The 18439-nt window shown below is 29.3% G+C and overlaps 1 protein-coding gene across 1 annotated transcript in view; it reads left to right on the forward strand.

The window, feature by feature from the left end:
- Nucleotides 1-972: 972 nt before the first annotated feature.
- The window catches only part of LOC139498156 (protein hunchback-like), a 54852-nt gene continuing 37385 nt past the window's right edge, over nt 973-18439 (forward strand). The window contains exons 1-2 of the mRNA XM_071286487.1: nt 973-1232; nt 14556-15174. Of these exons, the coding sequence (XP_071142588.1) occupies nt 1184-1232; nt 14556-15174 (668 nt within the window). The 5' untranslated portion in view covers nt 973-1183. The remainder of the gene's footprint in view (nt 1233-14555; nt 15175-18439) is intronic.

The following is an 18439-nucleotide window of genomic DNA, read 5'->3' on the forward strand; positions in this document are numbered from 1 at the left end:
CTCAATGACTATTGTAATAATTGAGGTAGTGAGATCGGTAGCTTAATTTTTTTGGTTAATTCTGAATTAAAACTTTTGCAATTTGTTAGGGAAACAAACTTAGTGACAAAGAACAGTAGCATCAGTTCTGTTGCATACAAAGTTACTTGAAGGTAACATTGATAAAAATTTTGATTGAAGTTATTTGATTTAAATTTAGGTAAATAATAAATAGATTTAAAAATGCAAATTTTAAGAAGAAAGAAGCAAAATTAAATTTGCTTTTGTCTTTATAGATAATTTGAATATAAGTTTTATTCTTTTTTGATAAAATTTTAAAAATACTAACAAAAGGGTTTCCTATTTAAGCTATTAAAAAGTTTGAACTTTTAATTCATAAAATGACCAATGGCTATTTCCTAATCCTTACTAAATATAGTATTATATGTTTATGGTTAAAATATAAATTATTTATGATTATAGCAAAATCTTCTAAAAGTGAAAAATGAAAAAAAAGTAGATTATTTAATTTAAACAATCAATTTCATTAAAACCTTTTGCTCTATAAAATCAATTTCTAATAATTCCAACAGCAGTATCATCTATGACCAATGGCTATCTATTAATCTATAGTAAAAATTATGAATTACTTCAAATTATAGCAAAAACTTCTAAAAGCAAAAATTGAAAAAAAAGATTATTCAATTTAAACAATCAATTTCATTAAAACTTTTACTTTATAAAATCAATTTCTAATAATCCCTGCAGCAGCAGCATCCATTTCTTGTGTCAATCAAGAATTGGCTGCACTATGATTTGACAATACATTTCCTATGTAAATTTCACAATCATTGATTCATTAATTAGAAAACTTTTACCTCCTTCACCCCTCTGGCTATTGGTTAAATGGACCTGTCCATAGTATTATGTAATAGTGTATGGTCAGTTAATTTTTCATTCCAGGGTAGAAAAGCTTTTGTCCATTGATGTTGTTTACATAGTTTTATTTAGGACCCGAAAATAAACATAGGCTTAGGATTCCACTTCAGTTTTATTACATGTGTAAAAAATGGGAATGCCTGGTCAGTTTGTTGTGACATTGTACTAGCTTGACCAGTGGTCAGTTGAAAAACAATTTGTTTTTGTGTGACAATTTAGAAAGAAGCAATTAGGACAATTTATTGTGGATGAAAAGTATTTTGCAATGATGGAGGTTGAAGCTACTGGTCAAGTATTTAACCTGCAGAGTAATGGTATGAAATTTAGTTTTAAATTAGTTTGTTGTCTGTTTAAATAGACAATCATATATTAGATTGCATGTTGATTTTTCATGAATGAAACTTATGTATTGGGATGTTAAATTGTTTTTATTAAAGGATGAGAAAATGTGTAGTTTTAAAAAAAGTTTATTTTTAATATATTAATTTACCTTTAAAATTATGTAATTTAGTTTTTTTTGTTAACTTCTGCTGTTTTTTATTGAAAACTTCAGTCTTTATTTATTTAAAAATTAATTATCAAAAATCTGTTATGTTTTTTTTCTGTTTCTCTTAAATTTGAAATAGTTTGCTCCCTTTAATTAATTAGTGTGGTTTTTTTTTTATTTATTTAGAACTAAAAACTTGAAAGTGCTTTATTTTTTATGATTAATTCATAAGTGGTTCTTCAGACTTAACTTTGTATTCATATTACTTTAAGCAAAAGCATGTTGTATATGCACTATGTATGTATGTTTTTAGTTTGATGTATTTGTGAAAAAGCATGATTTTCATGAGTATAAAAGTTTCTGAATATACCAATGGACGAAATGAAATGTTTTAAATTAATAATACCAGAATACATTTCTCTCTACATATGTATAAACATGATAAAAGGAACCTTAACAAGTGTGGCTACTTTTTTTTTTAATTAATTACAAAAATAACTTATCTATTTAAATGGAAATGATATTGACTTCAGCTATAAATACATTTTAATAAAAAAAATTGCTAAATAAGTTATCCATGCTTATTTTTGGATGAAAAAAATCATTTAAAAATAACTTTTAATTTTTAAAAAAGAGTCATAAATGTAAACATATTGTTATGAATGAATGAAAAACACACCCGATTGGCATTAAAAAGGAGCAACATTTAGACACATTAACAGTTATACTGCTCAGTGGATATCTATAACTGACCATTGTCCACCCATTGTCCAGACTAAATACTACACCCTGTGTTGACCACCTCTTTATAAAATTTGTTTGAATCAATCAATGGTTGTATTGTGAAGGCTAACTGGATCAAATGACTTGTTTAGATTGTATCTGGATAATTTTGACACTTAAGTTCCTCAATGTTGACACTGTTAAATTTGTGTTTGGAGATTTTTTGTTGTATGGTAGACCTCTAAAGAAAATTGAAAAGATTGTATTGACACAAGAAGGGGGAAAAAGGTTTTTTTGTTGGTTGTTTTATGTAATAGTCTATTAAAAAAGTTGATCCCTTAGTTAAAGTATTGTTTAAAAGTCTGTCTTTAAAAATTATTGTTTAAAGTATTGTTTAAAGTCTGTCTGTTTAACACACTATGTTTGATTTTACATCACAAGTTTAAAAGTGTCAATTTACACATGATATTGTGACACAAAAGCTTAGAAATTGAAAGAAAAAATCTAAATATTATTTCACTTTAACTTTCCTCCAAATAATATTTTTCTTAATCTTTGCTTTTTGATAAAAAAAAAAAAAAGGTTCAACATTTAAGCTTAAATCCAAGCAGAATTTCAACCTTTTCTGAGTTTTGTTCTTTTTCTTTCTGAGAACAGTGCCTGCTGACAAAGTTTATCCATCATGTTACATGTATCTGTCATAGGGCTGAAACTGGGGTGAAAACAAGTGGCAGGGATGAACTACATGTATAGATTCTAGAAGCCACTAAAAACTTTTAATTAAGTAAAATTTTAAGGATTGAAGGATGCCACTTGAATGTTGTTGAAACCTCTTAAAACACCCACAATAACAAAACTCAGGAGTAAGTTTATACTATTTTATACAGGAAATGTTGTCCATACTTATAAATTTTATCAAATAACTATACACAGATTTTTTTCCCCGATTAAAATTGATCCCTTTTAAAATGATGACCACAGGAAGAAAACTGTATTTAGATTTGAAGATTCTTCAGTTTCTTTGAGTGTTGTTCAAATTACTTCCCCTCTAATTTTCAAAGTTAAAAAGTGAGGCTTACTGAGCATTTGAAATGTTTCAAATTTTACTATTGACAGGGGGAAACATCTCAACTTGTAAGACTTGGTGATAAAATAGGTTTCTCTTTGTTAAAACTATTTGAGCAAAACTTTCAGGCTTTTTTTTTTTTTTTTTTTAATAAACTGCTTTTAATGATTCTGTGCCTAGATTTTCTTGAAGAATGTGGTCACTATTGCGAAATCTCAAAATTGCTGTGATTGTCATTCTGGGAAGATGTCTTGATATTCTTTAACATTTATTTATTAAAAATTCAATTAATTTAGGTGTGGGTTGTGTGAAGAGTGCACACCTCTGTACAGACTCGCACATATCTCTCAATTCAGTCACACTTTTTCAAGGGTTTGACATTTATGCCAATTTTCTTTGAGCTCATGAAAACTGTGTGTCTTTTTGTTTATCAAAACTCATACGTTCTTTAAATTACAAAAGTTACGTACATTTTTCCTGCACTCCAGTCAATTTCAAAAACAAATCTAGTTTCATAACTGTTCTTAAGTTTAGACTTTGCTTTAGAAGGTCTTTCAACACAAAGTTCAAACAAATAAGATGTTTTTAATTTTTTCCTGGCTTGAATGGTAGATGTTTCAAGTTTCTGATAAATCAATTCACCACAAAGTATAGAAAGCTATCTTGGAAAAACCAATGTTGAACTCAATATTTCTTTTCTAATTGTAATGTGTTGATAGTTTGCTGTCTCTGTTGAAACATTTCTTGGTTTCCCTTCTATTCATCAGAGAGTTGTCTCCCCCTTTTTTTAGTAGACTTCTATTTATTTTATCTTCATTTAAAAAAAAATTATGAATGACATAGTTATAACATTTAACATTTAAATAAAGCAACCTATTTGTGTTGATAGTTTTATGTCTCTGTTGTAACATTACTTTACTTCCCTCCTATTCATAAATATGTCCCCCTTTTTTAATAGACTTCTCTTTATTTTATATACCTTCATTAAATTCATTAAAAAAATATTAAGAATGACATAGTTATTACGTAACATTTAAATAAAGCAATCTTTTCATCTACATATAGGTACAAATGTACTATTTTAACAAGTATATTAGTGTATGATCGCTATCTATTTTTCACAGTTATGTTTTTTTTTTGTTAGGCAATACATGTAGATTGATAACATCTTCTTTACAAGATTTTCATTGATAAAAAGTTGAGAATTTGAATGTAAGATGTAACAAGATAAATATGATCACGCCATTGTTAGTACATGTACATGTAGTGTGATCAGATTATTTACGTGTTTCAAGTAGAGATGTCTTAATTTAGTGTGAAATGAAATACACAAGCTGAAATTTATAAAAGAACATCAAGAATAAGATTAAGGGACCCTTAAGGGAGCTTAAACATGAAAATACATGTGCTAGTGTACTCTTGATGTGCATTGAATGCAACAACGCAGCATTGTGTATTTGCCATGTCATCAACTTAGACCAAATTTTTACTTAAAGTAACGGTTATTTTAAGAATTTCTTCAATTTTCAACACAACAAAATGTATTTAAGTAAAGATGATAAATTGGTTCCTCATTCGTTAAAGCTAATTTCCTTTTGCATGTAGAGTAAGATTTTGGTTAGCTTGTTTGCTTTATTTGTATATTGTACAATTGTATTTCAGGTATGAAATCCAATCAAATTATAATATGATATATACAAGTTTAACTATGTCTATATATATATATTGTTTGCAAATTTTGAGCAAATGTTTATACGAACAAAGCAAGCAAGCCATCTAAAGTCTTACTCTACAAACCTTAGGAAAGTAGCTCTAAATTTTTTTACTAAACTGACATTTCAAATTTCAAGCTTAATGAGTTATTTTAATAAACATGCTTTGCCCTTGATCTTTAGGTGTGAAGAATAAGAATGATAATATACCGTTATATTTTTTTTCTTTGTTGACCAATGTCAAAAATTCAATTGTGCAGTTTCTAGATTTTAACATTTACCACATTGTAACTAAAGTACATATTAAGTACAAAAAGGTAACTTTTTTAAAAGAGTCCCACAATTTTCCTGTATTACCAATAGGTATATTGCTTGAATAAGAATTCTATAAGATACATTAGTTGACCAACATTTCACCTTTGTACATTATCGAAACTGTCCGTCATAAAAAATTGTCCAAAACACCACTAGGAAGTTTTGACCAGGGCTAAAGGCTAAAAAAATTGGACAGTTTTTGTGATGTATTGGTATATACTGAGAAAGATTTTTAAAGAAGAAAAACTAATTCCTTGTTTAGACTTGAGTTTAGGCACCATACATTTAACAAGAAGATGTTAGTGGGTTTGTCTTTTCTTAGAGGTGAGTCTTAAACTGGTTAAGATGGGAATCATTTGGCAAGTTTATTAGCAAGGGGGGGGGGGACATTTGGCAAGTTTATTAGCAAAGGGTGGGGGGACATTTGGCAAGTTTATTAGCAAAGGGGGGGGGGGACATTTGCCAAGTTTATTAGCAAAGGAGGAGGGGTGAAACATTGTGCAAGTTTATTAGCAATGGGGCAACAATTCTTCCACCGAAAGCGGTTTTTTATTAGAATTTTGATACATTGTTGCTTTTATTTCAAGACTTTGCATGACCTTCATTTGTAATCTACTCAGCCTAAGTATACTGAAATTTCTTAGAATTTTGGTAGTTACTAAGGTTACAGTACTGTGTGAAAGCTTATTTGTACCGATTTCTTTAGCAATGGTAACAATTCTTCCTTAGTAAACTGATGTATTTTAGAACATTAATTGTTGCTGATGTTACCAGACAGCAAATCAATCAATAAATGCCAGTCAAATCACAAGTCTAATAAGTTTAATTTAACATTATATTTTTTTTTTTTTTATTTTTATGAATGAATTTTAACACCCTAAGAACAAGATTTGGGGTATTTTGATTTTTTTAACTATTTTCAATCCTGTTTTACAAATGTTAACTAGATGGCAGGTGGTCTCTTTTTTTAATTTATAAACAGGCTGACATTTAAATGATAAACTTGGTTAGTGTTCCCAGTAAATACAAACAGATTTAAGGAGACTAACAAAAATTGATAATAAAAGTGGTCAATCAGAAAAATTACGTAATTTTTCCTTTTTTCTCAACTACATGAAGTCATTTTGGTATTTGGACGAACCCATATTTTAATGTGGATTAATGTTTTATGGAAGGTTTCAAGACACAAGAGGAATTTTAAATAAAACTTTAGAATATAAAATGTTTTAAGAAGGAAACAGATAATTGCTAATAGATAAATTTGTGATAAGAGCCGTTCCATCTTAATTCCCTTCAAGATCTCATTAAAATTTTCAGTCAATTAGACATTTAAAATTTTATTTTAAGAAGGTAATACATTTATGGAAAATATTAATCCTAAAAAATCCTATTATAATAGTTCAAAAGATGAGTGTAGATCTTATTTTATATTTAATGTGATTTAGTCATTATTTACATCTCAAAAGTACAAAGGAAAAGGAGCTTTTTGTTGACCAATTGTAAGCTTTTGTAACTTTATTTGTTGACTTCCTATTTTGATCATTTTTTTGTAATTTCAGTTGATATTTTAAGGGTAATCAATTTAATCCTTCGAGAAAGAAGAAAATTGATTAAAAAAGAGGGGGGATAATGTCTTGATCTGTTTTTGTATTGAGGGGGGGATTTCAAAGGAGTGATGCCATGAAAACTAAAAATAAACCAAAAAAACACTAAGACAGCCCCCCCCCCCCCCCTCCTCCCTCTCCCCCCCCCAAAAAAAAAAAGTTAACAGAAAAAGCAAGATTGAGCAACAACAAAATTGCTTATTCATATTTCATACTGTCAGATTTCTGACTAAATGTATGCACTTTTTGCAGGTATAATCTCATCTTCAAAGCCTATGCATTTTAAATTGTCATTTAGCTGAAACAGAAAAACTAGGCCTATAAAACTAGAACAGTTTCTTTTGTGTATTTGTTGAAGAAAAACACATGTAATAATCTTTTTTGAAATATATCATGAAATCTGACAAGTAAGAGTATTTTACGATGTGTCAAATTGAAAAAGGTAATTGTGAACTGTCACACCGATTTAGGTGACATTTTTACCAAGGGCAATTTACATATCATATCTTTCACACTGGAACACCAATTAACCCTAATGTCCAGTCAGTGGTCATTATTTTGACCACCATAAAATATTAATATGTCAGAAACTGGCCTTTCCTATTTTTGTAATCAATTTTATCTAATTCCAATGGGGATGATTTTCAAAATTTTAAATTGCTAATTTGGGTATTGGAAAATAGACATATAGAAGTAATGAGAAATTAATTGATTTATTTAAAATATGACTTCAAAGGGATAATTTAACTCATTGTTATTAAACAATTTTAACCCCAAAATTTGTTTGTTGATTGCTTAATATACATTTTTATAAAATAGATGACAAAAATATGTTTTACTAAAAATATTGACTTGCTAACAATAGAGACAAGCATTTTGTGTCGTACTTTAAGTCGTAGGGAAATGTTTTATTTTAATTCACTGTTCAATCACAATTCAATTAATATTTTGTTAGGTGTAACAAAATGCTTAATTTCTTTGATTCTTTTCTGTCAAATTTGAAGAACACATTAACTAAAAAGCATAAGTGAAAGTACTTTCTAATTGTTTAATTACATTTGAAAAATTTAACTTAGGTTAAAACAATATATATAATGTATCTGCATTTGAGACCCATTGGTGGCCTTCGGCTGTTATCTGCTCTTTGGTCGGGTTGTTGTCTCTTTGATATTTTCCCCATTACCATTCTCAGTTTAATTCCTTGTAGAAAATTAATTGATTAAGCTGAGTGGCACTAGTGGAGCACAAGCAGTGCACCTACTGCACCTTGTTTCTCCAATTTCCAATTTATGCATAAATTATATTTTTATTTTTTTTTATTTTTTATTTTTTTTTTATTATTTATGATTTTGTATTAACTGGCCGTCCTGATAGTTTCTTAATTATCACTTGTAACTTTTAGAAAAGCTTTGTATTTTGCAAATTGAATGTTAAAAGGCCGGAAGATAAATTTTTCCTTGATAAAATAATTCTTTGATGAAACACATCTAAGGCTTTTGTAACATTGCATGATGATAATTGAATGTCTAATTGAAAAGTTACAAAAATCAATTTCGTGACAGTTGTCAGTTGAAATTGACGTAATTGTCCATTAAAATACAAAATATTAATAATAAATGACCACCCTTTTTACATGTGACTGGTCAGTTTCATTGTCCACTTGCCATCAGCATTAATTAAATCAATAATCGAGATTTTTATTGTCAAAACTTACTGGAAAATGAAGGGCTATTTTAATGAGTTATAATAAAACATTGATGGTCAACTAAAGTGGACAATGGCTGTCATTTACACTGACCAGTGGTGTTGAGAGGTCAGCTGTGATGCAATATTGTCCATCAAAAATTTAATTAAAAGTTTTCACAATGGGGGAAATAAGCATATTGAGTTTTTCTTTTTATAGAAAATGTCAGACCCTTCAGCTGGACATGATGGTCAGTTTTGGCATTTGGCTGGCTGTCTTGTCATGTGACTTGCTGGGGATGTGACTTTATTAAAAAATAATTTAAATTATCTTAAATTTGCATAATGTGCATTCATTAGTATTTGTGTGATACCAAATTTTGGAAGTTTTCTTGTGTAAAAGTAAACCACAAATTTCAAAGTTCTACGAAATGCAAATTTTTAAGGCTAAAAAAATAATGCAGCTTTTGGCAAAACTTAATTTCAAACAGTCATGAAAATACTATTTTTCTTCAATGCACTGAAATTGGTTAATCCAGGGAAATAAATAAATCCAGACTTATTTTATCTGATTAAACAGAGGTAGTCAGAGACGTAATGATATGTTAATTTAGCCTAAAATAAAGGATAGAAAGACAGTCAAAATCAAATTTTGAATTTTTCAGTAAAATCAAGTTGGTAAAATTGAAATACAAAATAAATTGGTTTAATAAACTACCTATTAACCTTTGATAACTTTCATAGATTTACAAATGTGACATATAAGAATTTCAAATTTAATGAGTGTCTTTTTTTCATAAATTAATCTCATTTAATTATTTATAATAAATTATCCAAAACATATCTTACAAAACAAAAGAAGAAAAAAACGTTTTAGGTCAGTCAGTCCAGATAAATTTCTTGGTCCATCAAAAATTTTGCTGTACTGTTGAATTATTGTTTATAGCATTTGTCATGTAAGTAATTAATGTACATAACTGAAAAATCTATAAAAGACCCCACTATCATCAGGGGCAATAACTCAAAACAGTTAATAGATAAAAACCACACTAGTCTCTCCTCATTTCGACAACTTTATTGGTGAATTTATGTTTTTGTCCACACGTCTAATTGTTAAAATGAATGTCCACTGTCACAAATGTCCAGTCTCTGGAAAAAAATGACCAGTACAAATTTTTTTTCACCCAAGGGTATGATTTCGATGGACACCACCTGGCTAATGGGTCTACAATTATGTAATTTTATCACAGGTTTAGGTTTTCATGTGTCTACTCAACCATGAAAAGAAGAAAATTAAATGTTTATTAGTACAAATTAGGATAATAAAAAAGCTGAGAAAAAAAGATTATAGGAGGTTTTTATGTATAGAGGTGATATCAATTACGGATCAGGAAAGAAATGACATGTAATTAGTTAATGATTAAAAACATTACCATGTATACTTGTACTTATGTTACGATTTATACTTATATTACTTATGTTACGATTTATACTTATATTACTTATGTAACGATTTATACTTATATTACTTATGTTACGATTTATACTTATATTACTTATGTTACGATTTATACTTATATTACTTATGTTACGATTTATACTTATGTAACAATTTATACTTATATTACTTATGTTACGATTTATACTTATATTACTTATGTTACGATTTATACTTATATTACTTATGTTACGATTTATACTTATATTACTTATGTTACGAAAAGGAAAACTCTTTCAAAATGGAAATCAAAGCGGTTTTTATTTTTATTTTACTGAAGTAATGTTAAAAGATAAATTAAAATAAGAAGTTTGTTTGAATCAGATATAAATACAAATACAGTTTGGGTAAAAGTCTTAATTGCTTGATATAGATTTATTCCGAATTTTATGGCCAGAAAAAAAGGTTCGTATCAGGAATATAAAATGAAAAAAAAATAATTAAACAGTCTCCTTGATTGAATCTTGTGAACTTAAATGTAAAGACTCCTATACATGTATTTTTAATATAGAATTTTAAATAATTCCCAATCGAACTTACAACTTTAAAAATAAATAACATGAATTTGAATGAAGATAAAAATAAAATTTCAACTTGAAAGTTTGATTGTAATTTCATATGAGAACAAAGATTAATGAAACAGATGATTTGGGGAAATGTTGCACCCAATGAATTAAAGTACATAGATGTAGTAAGAACTGACCAATACAAAATTACACCAGAAACTGACCAGTTGTATTGTAACCTTGAGAAAGTGATTATGTTATCATATGATGGAAAACACCAGGCAGAGAAGATAAATATCTCATAAAAATTACTTAAAGAAGATTCTCACAGCTGGTCACTCTAACCATGTAAATCATCACTTTTTTGTGCTGCCAAGAAGGGGTACATTTGGGATAAATCAACTTTAAATTTAAAATTTTCATGAAAAATATGTTTGTTTGTCATTTATGACAACGGAAATGTGAAAATATCATTGAAATGATTGAAAATAATACAAATAAGAAATTTGATCCAAGTAATTATTGGTTATTATGAGTTAGCTCCCCTTGGGAAACCTCTGTGCATGTAATCTTGGCTTGGATAATGAAATGAGTTGTACAAAAATCAATAGCTTTATCAATAGGTGATGGTCAGCTTGACCCTTCCAACATTCTTTTTCACTGGGTCATTTATTGTTTTTCCATTAAGCATACTAAGTGCACTACGACTTTCTCACAAAAATTAATTAGATGAACACTGTATTCTTGACCAGTACTTTGTACTGATAGAATGAGATAGCGTTCATTAAAAATCCTTGCAATCTTTGTATAGTGAATAATATTAACATGTTTATTTGTTTAGACAAAGAAAAAGTTCACCTAGTACAATTTTCATGTAAATATTGACAAAATGATGATTTTTCATTCGTCATTTGTTCAAAGTACATTTTTCAAGTAAATATTGACAAAATGATAGTGTGCCTTTATTTCAAATTTTGAAATTTATACAAAATATAATTACTTATCACATAAACTGTTTATATTTACTCATATACAAGACGGCCAGATTAATAAAAGTTGATGTTTTAATTTTAAAGAGTAAGAAAATAGCATTTTTGACTCTGTAAGAAGTAATTTTTTACTATAAACGTTGACATGGAATTTGATCAAAAAGGTAAAAATTAACTGATTTGTAAAAGGTCAAAGTTTGTTTTAATGTGACAAACATTTTTGTTATGAAACATTCAGAGTAAAGTTATTATATTGAAAACATTTTTGCGTTACTTGACATCATTACCAAATTTATGATTAAAAACGTATATTATCATGATTAAGTCACTGATTTGTTATTCTATTAAAGTTCTAACAAAAAACCACCTTCTATCCTTGTAAATCAGTTGTGTGATGCACAGCATCCAAGTCAAGAGTACACTACATGAAATGTCAGTTGAAAATTACTGGTATTTAAAATTTGATGCTTGTTATGCAAAAGACTGACTGCCTGTATTTCCTTTTCTGATTTCCATCAACAAATAAATGACTTTAGATTAATGTAGATGAACTACTAAGACCACAATTAGTTGCTGATTAAGGAGGGAACAGGGTGCTCCAGCCCCCCTCTTTGTTGGAAAAATATGGTTGATTATTTAGGAAATCACTGTAGCATGACTGAAAATTGGGCAGCCTTTTGTGCAGTCATTGAGCCCCCCTTAAGAAAATTTCTAGACCGCCACTGACACAAATGTTAATCTTTACTAATTTGAAAACTAACATCAATAAGAAAATAAAAAAGAAATGGATTAAAATCATTTAATACAAAATAACATCTAAATAACTTTTTTCAATAATTTGTAATATTTATCGACTCGTAGTAATTATAGGTTTAAGTTATTTGCTTTCAGTAGCGTTGATATTAATCTGAATCCAATTGATATTGTAGTGTATTTCACTTAAGCTGACACAAAACGTGTAATTATATTGACCTGAGGGATTTTTCTATTTTTTAGATGTTTTTTATTACTTTGATCATCCTAAAGCAATTTAACCATGTGTTGCACATAAAAATTGGATTATTGAAAATCAAATCAAATATAGATATATAATTCAGTAAAATTTGAGTTATCTCCCCTTGTTCTGGTGTAAGAAATTCTTATATAGTATACAAGTATAGTTTATATTGTCACTAGAAATTGAAATATTCTGTTCTGTTAATGGTTTAGTGTTTTAAAATTGACAATATGTTTGCTTTGCACAAGTTCCTCTGAAAATTTTACTTTAAACACATTGCTACAATATCTGTTCCTGTTAGAAAAACTATTATATATAATACTAAAATTACGAGGTCCAATTTATAATCCGGCATCAGGTAAAAACGACATATCAAAGAATTCAACTTTATAAATAGCTAATATAGGACAATTGTGTAGATTAAAAATTACACCACTCCAGACCCTTTTGTTTTCCACATAATTAATATTGCCAATAATTAACAAGTTCCGGGTCTAATCCGGTACCGATACCAAAAGTATATTCACCTGTTACCCATTACCTTATCTGTACGTTCCGCATCTAACAGGCGCACCACCAAATGGTATTTGATTTTACTATATACACGGGTCATAATCACAAAGTCGACACAACTAAATTCAATCATTGTCAAATTGTTCCCTATTGTAGTTTTTTAATTAGTAAAACTTTCTAAGATAACAAAACGAATACTAAAAATTTGGACTAAGGCATATAGGTATGGTTTTCAATTTGTTAGCGGGCATGACGCAAAACAGCGAATCAAAGATTTGAACTTTATTGGACAATGCTGTTGATTAAAAAATACTCAATTCCAGGACCTTGATATTACCAACAATTGAAAAGTTCCAGGTCGACGGGTTCAAACAGAAAGATTTGAAAGCAGAGAAAACTGTGTATCTTATAATCGGCACGACTTTATCAGATGACAATACCAATACTAAAATAAGGCTTACGCATAGTTATATACTTTAATTCAGTCACGGCCCCGCGATATCACGGGTGTGTTCTAGTTGTATATAAGTATAGTTTATGTGATGATGAAGGGTTGAGCATTAATTGGCATTGTCATTGTAAATATTATGTTTTCAGTAGAGAAGTTTCTCTAGAAATTTATACTACAAACAATGCTATAGTATCTGTTCCTGTTGGAAAAAATATTCCATATATAAAAATGAAGATGTGGTATGATTGCCATGAGACTTCTCTCCACCAGAGACCAAATGACATAGAAATTAAAACAATTTTAGGTCACTATATGGCCTTCAACAATGAGCAAAGCTCATACCACATAGTCAGATATAAAAGGACCCTTTTATAACAACAACTGTAATTAAAATATACAGTGGTAATAATATTCCAGAAAATCTTTATCGTTCAGAATTTATATTAAAACGGTCGTCTTTTTTTGTGACAATATCATACATAATCATATTTAGTTACGCAATAATATTGGCCTTTTACTTTGTTTTTGAAAAGCTTTATATTAAAATATAGAAATTCTAGTGGTCCATAATCATTTAGCTGGATATACTATGTAGTTCTAGTTTTCGTAGTAATATTTGCATAAACAACACTTTTGCTATTTATTCTTGTTAGGCACCCCCCATCATACTCAGCCTATAATACCAAAATGAAAACAATAACAAGCAAAAAAGAAATTTAAATTGTTGTATGATGAACATTTTCTCACCAAAACTTCTATTATTAGAATATTTTGTATCTTTGTATATTCAATGCTACTTATTTTTTATGTCCCTCTTAGGCGCGTTATGTTTTTTGTTCTGTGCATCTATTCATTTGTTCATTCATACATTCCTTTGTCCCTCTGTCCAGCTTCTGATAGAGTTAGTGGGCATTCATGTACTATTGTCCACATTCTTGTTTTAAATTGTGCTGAATGCCTTAAAATATACTTTTCACAATAGTGTAAACATAAATGTAGTACAAAACATTTACTATTATAATCTGTAGTAATTATGTAACAAGTGAACAGTTGAGGAGAATGCATTTTAATACCAGACAATTTTCTTTTTCAGTTCCTGAAGATGTTGGTTATATCAAAGATGCCCACCAATTTGCCCACAGACCATTTCTGGACATTCACAGTCAAGAGAAAACAACACCAAGGCTACCATATCCAGAAATTTACAATCCGCCAGCAATATCACCACGGCAACATGTTGAAAATCAGAACCAAGAAAAGAGCCTATATCCTCAAGTATTTGACAGACAAGAACAAGAGAAAATCCTGCAGAGACAAATGATTGAGGCCTACAGACGAGAATCCAGAGAATTTGAAAAAATTGAAGAAAGCAGGGGAGATTACTCACAAAAGTCAGACGACCATGAGAAAGCAAAAGAAGCAATATCACCACGACAACATGTCGAAAACCAAAACCAAGAAAAGCAACTATATCCTCAGATATTTGAGAGACAAGAAAACATCAGAGAGCGAGAGATGATTGAGGCTTACAGACGAGAATCTAGAGAATTTGGACAGATGGGAGATGTCAAGGGAGATAATTCACAAAAGTCAGACAACCAAGATAAAGACAATGAAGAAGGGCTCGATCAGAAAGAGGAGGGTAACCAGTTAAATGATGGCTCAAAGAAATGTACTGACAACATTGAAGATTTTCAAGCAGCCATTAAAAGGTAAGGTTCTTCCCAAATGAGATAGAAGTGAAATTGTATCCTGGTTTCATTGTGTCATTGGGTTGCTGTCACAAACCTTATTATAGTTCAGTTGTTGTTTGTTGGTTGCTGTCTGTCATAAACAAACATTGTTTATAGTAATGGCATTAATCATGCCTATGGGTTTCCTATTTATCATGTTATAGACATTTATAAGCTGCTTATACAATACAGGTTTTGCTCATTGTTAAAGGTTGTACAGTTATCTATACTTGATCACATCCACATCATCTTGACCCTGGTAGATTGTTGACCATCTTGCAACTTTTTTATTTTTGTATGGTCTTTTATTTATGTCATGGTCAGATCCCCATTCAAATGCATTGGTTGTAATCAAAACAGGGGTTCCAACCACCATAACCCTCCCCCCATTTTGGAATGCCACTAAACTGTATATATGTTATCAGTGAAGACTATTTTTACTCTCAGGTGCAATAGATTACAATTTACCTTTTTTGTCTAAAGTAAGTGGACCTTTTATCTTTTTATTGATAACTAAAATGTAAGTTGTTAAAAACAACTAAATAAAAACTTCAATTTATGTTTCACCTGGTATGAAAAACTTGAACCAGTGTTGCTAAAAATAGATTATTCTGTGATCTTTTTCTTGTATGACAAAGAATCAGCTGTTGTATTTTTCTTTACAAGTAAAAAAGTTGGCCCTGGACCAAAATTAAGTGATACTAATATTGGGTCATTTCTTTGGCTCAATGTACTTTTATTTTGTTTTGGTTGCCGTCTCATTGACATCGTTATGGTCATTTCCTTCCCCTTATTGTTTTTGACCATTTCCTAAGTTTGATAAGGATGCTAGAAGGTTTCAGAAGTTGTGTAATAATGTTAAAATTTTATTTATCACACATTATCATCATCATAATCTTATATATGTTATACAATATAAATGTCCCCCTTCTTTTAAATCTATTTTTCATGTGAATTCACTTATTTTAAGCTGTACTTTCTTACTCTGGTTCTAGAGAAATTAGACTTTTTAACTTTAGTAAGACTTGAATAGATATTTTGCAAGTAAGGTTCCTTCTTCAACCCCACCCAACCACTTGGCACTAGGTGTGATAGCTGTGCATTAGATAATAACTGTGGTATACATTTTAGTTATCCTTGTTGATTTTTATGCCCCACCTACGATAGTAGAGGGGCATTATGTTTTCTGGTCTGTGCCTCCGTTCGTCCGTCCGTCTGTGCGTACGTCTGTCTGTCCTGCTTCAGGTTAAAGTTTTTGGTCAAGGTAGTTTTTGATGAAGTTGAAGTCCAATCAACTTGAAACTTAGTATACATGTGCCCTATGATATGATCTTTCTTATTTAAATGCCAAATTAGAGTTTTGACCCCAATTTTACGGTTCACTGAACATAGAAAATGATAGTGCAAATTTCAGGTTAAAGTTTTTGGTCAAGGTAGTTTTTGATAAAGTAGAAGTCCAATATACTTGAAACTTAGTGTACATGATCCCTTTGATAACATCATTCTAATTTTAATGCCAAATTAGAGAATTTATTCCAATTTCACGGTCCACTAAACATAGAAAATGATAGTGCGAGTGGGGCATCCGTGTACTGTGGACACATTCTTGTTTAAAAGGTTATATTTGGGTTATTTCATGACAATGTCCTCAAAGAATGGAAATTGGTAACCCAAAAAATAAAAAAAAGAATCATCTTTTTACTACATATAAATAGTAGTGAGTAAATTTCTGAGTACAAAAGTTTCAAGTTGTCCATAAACCCCTATCCCCCTCTTTTTTCCTAAAAAAAAAAAAGAAAAATTTGAGTAAAACCTGGCCAATGAATACTTGTTTTGCAAACTTCCAAGTAGATTTAACTAAAAACTTTAAACATCTTTGAACTGACTTTCAGAAATTTCAGCAATTTTCCTTTCTCAATGTTATAAAATCTCTGAAAAGGTTTGTCGTATTTACAATAAATTATATCTTATTAAATTTAGGTCAGATTTTAAGTGGTTTAAAAAACTGATGTCTTGTTTGAAGCACATCTTTTTCCGATGAGGTGTCAAATATCGGGCATATTTATCAAGTGTTTTTGTTCAACTTTAATCTGCTTGTTTTTAAAGGTTTAAGTGTTTTCAATTATATTAACAGGATTTGAAAATAATACATGTACTTCCAATAAGTACTCGTGAGGATTTTTTTGTTTCATGGAAATTGAAATAAGATTTATGACATCTATTTAAAGTATGAATATTTCCGCAATTTGTCTTGTTAAAAACTTTTCTCTTCAACCAAATTTGGTGATTTTTTATGCATATGTTGATATATTTTTGTGCTGAAAATAATAAAAAAAATCTCTTGATGTAACTGTGCTCCAAAGACAATGCTTTGAAAGTTTCTATACAGTATTATGCCTATACATTGTATATAGAGCATCTTAACAGAATTGTAAAGGCTGAAAAGATTGAATTTTAACTCTTTGCAATCTTCACTAGATAATGTTAACGATTTGTTCCTCTGACTCATGACTAGCTATTTAGGATGACTATCAGCATTGCTGAATTTCTCAGGGTTAAAATAAGAATTTGGTAAGAGAGTCCAGAAATTATCCATGTTTGGTCATGATGAGTCCTATGTGAGAAGAAAAACAAGTGCTTTAATTTATTATTAAATCCCCTTTATAATAAAGAGCAAGGAAAGTAACATAAAGAATATACAATTCAAATACATAAAGTTGAAACAGTACAAACAAAATGTACTATTTTAACTAATGAGCTATACTTATGTGTGTGTATTAAATTCTAAAACTATTTTAAATGCTTTCATCAATTTCTCATAAGTAAACTTTCATTATTCTTTTGGAGAAAAAAATAATTCAGACAATATTATATAATTGAAAATAGATTACATAAAACATAGTTTAAATCCGTTTTAAATTACACCCCATCCCAAAAACTCATCTTTTTTATACCCTTTAAATCTAAAACCTTGTAATCAAATATCATTTTACTGTGAAAAAGTTCAGCCATAAAATTTACAGGGGTCAGTGAAGCAATAAAAATTAAAATGATGAAAAGACTGAAGATAATAGGATTTTTTTGGACATATGTTGTGTAAAAGGTGACCAAATGTCATCCAGGTCAGACCAATCTTTTATCCTGCTTATATTACCATGTCATACAGGCAGGTGTTTTTCAATGGTCAGTTTTTAAAAATAAAGGTGGACAATGGCCAAAGGGTCAGCTTTAATTATCCCTTTTG

Source organism: Mytilus edulis, chromosome 12, assembly GCF_963676685.1.
Source record: "Mytilus edulis chromosome 12, xbMytEdul2.2, whole genome shotgun sequence".
Taxonomy (NCBI): domain Eukaryota; kingdom Metazoa; phylum Mollusca; class Bivalvia; order Mytilida; family Mytilidae; genus Mytilus; species Mytilus edulis.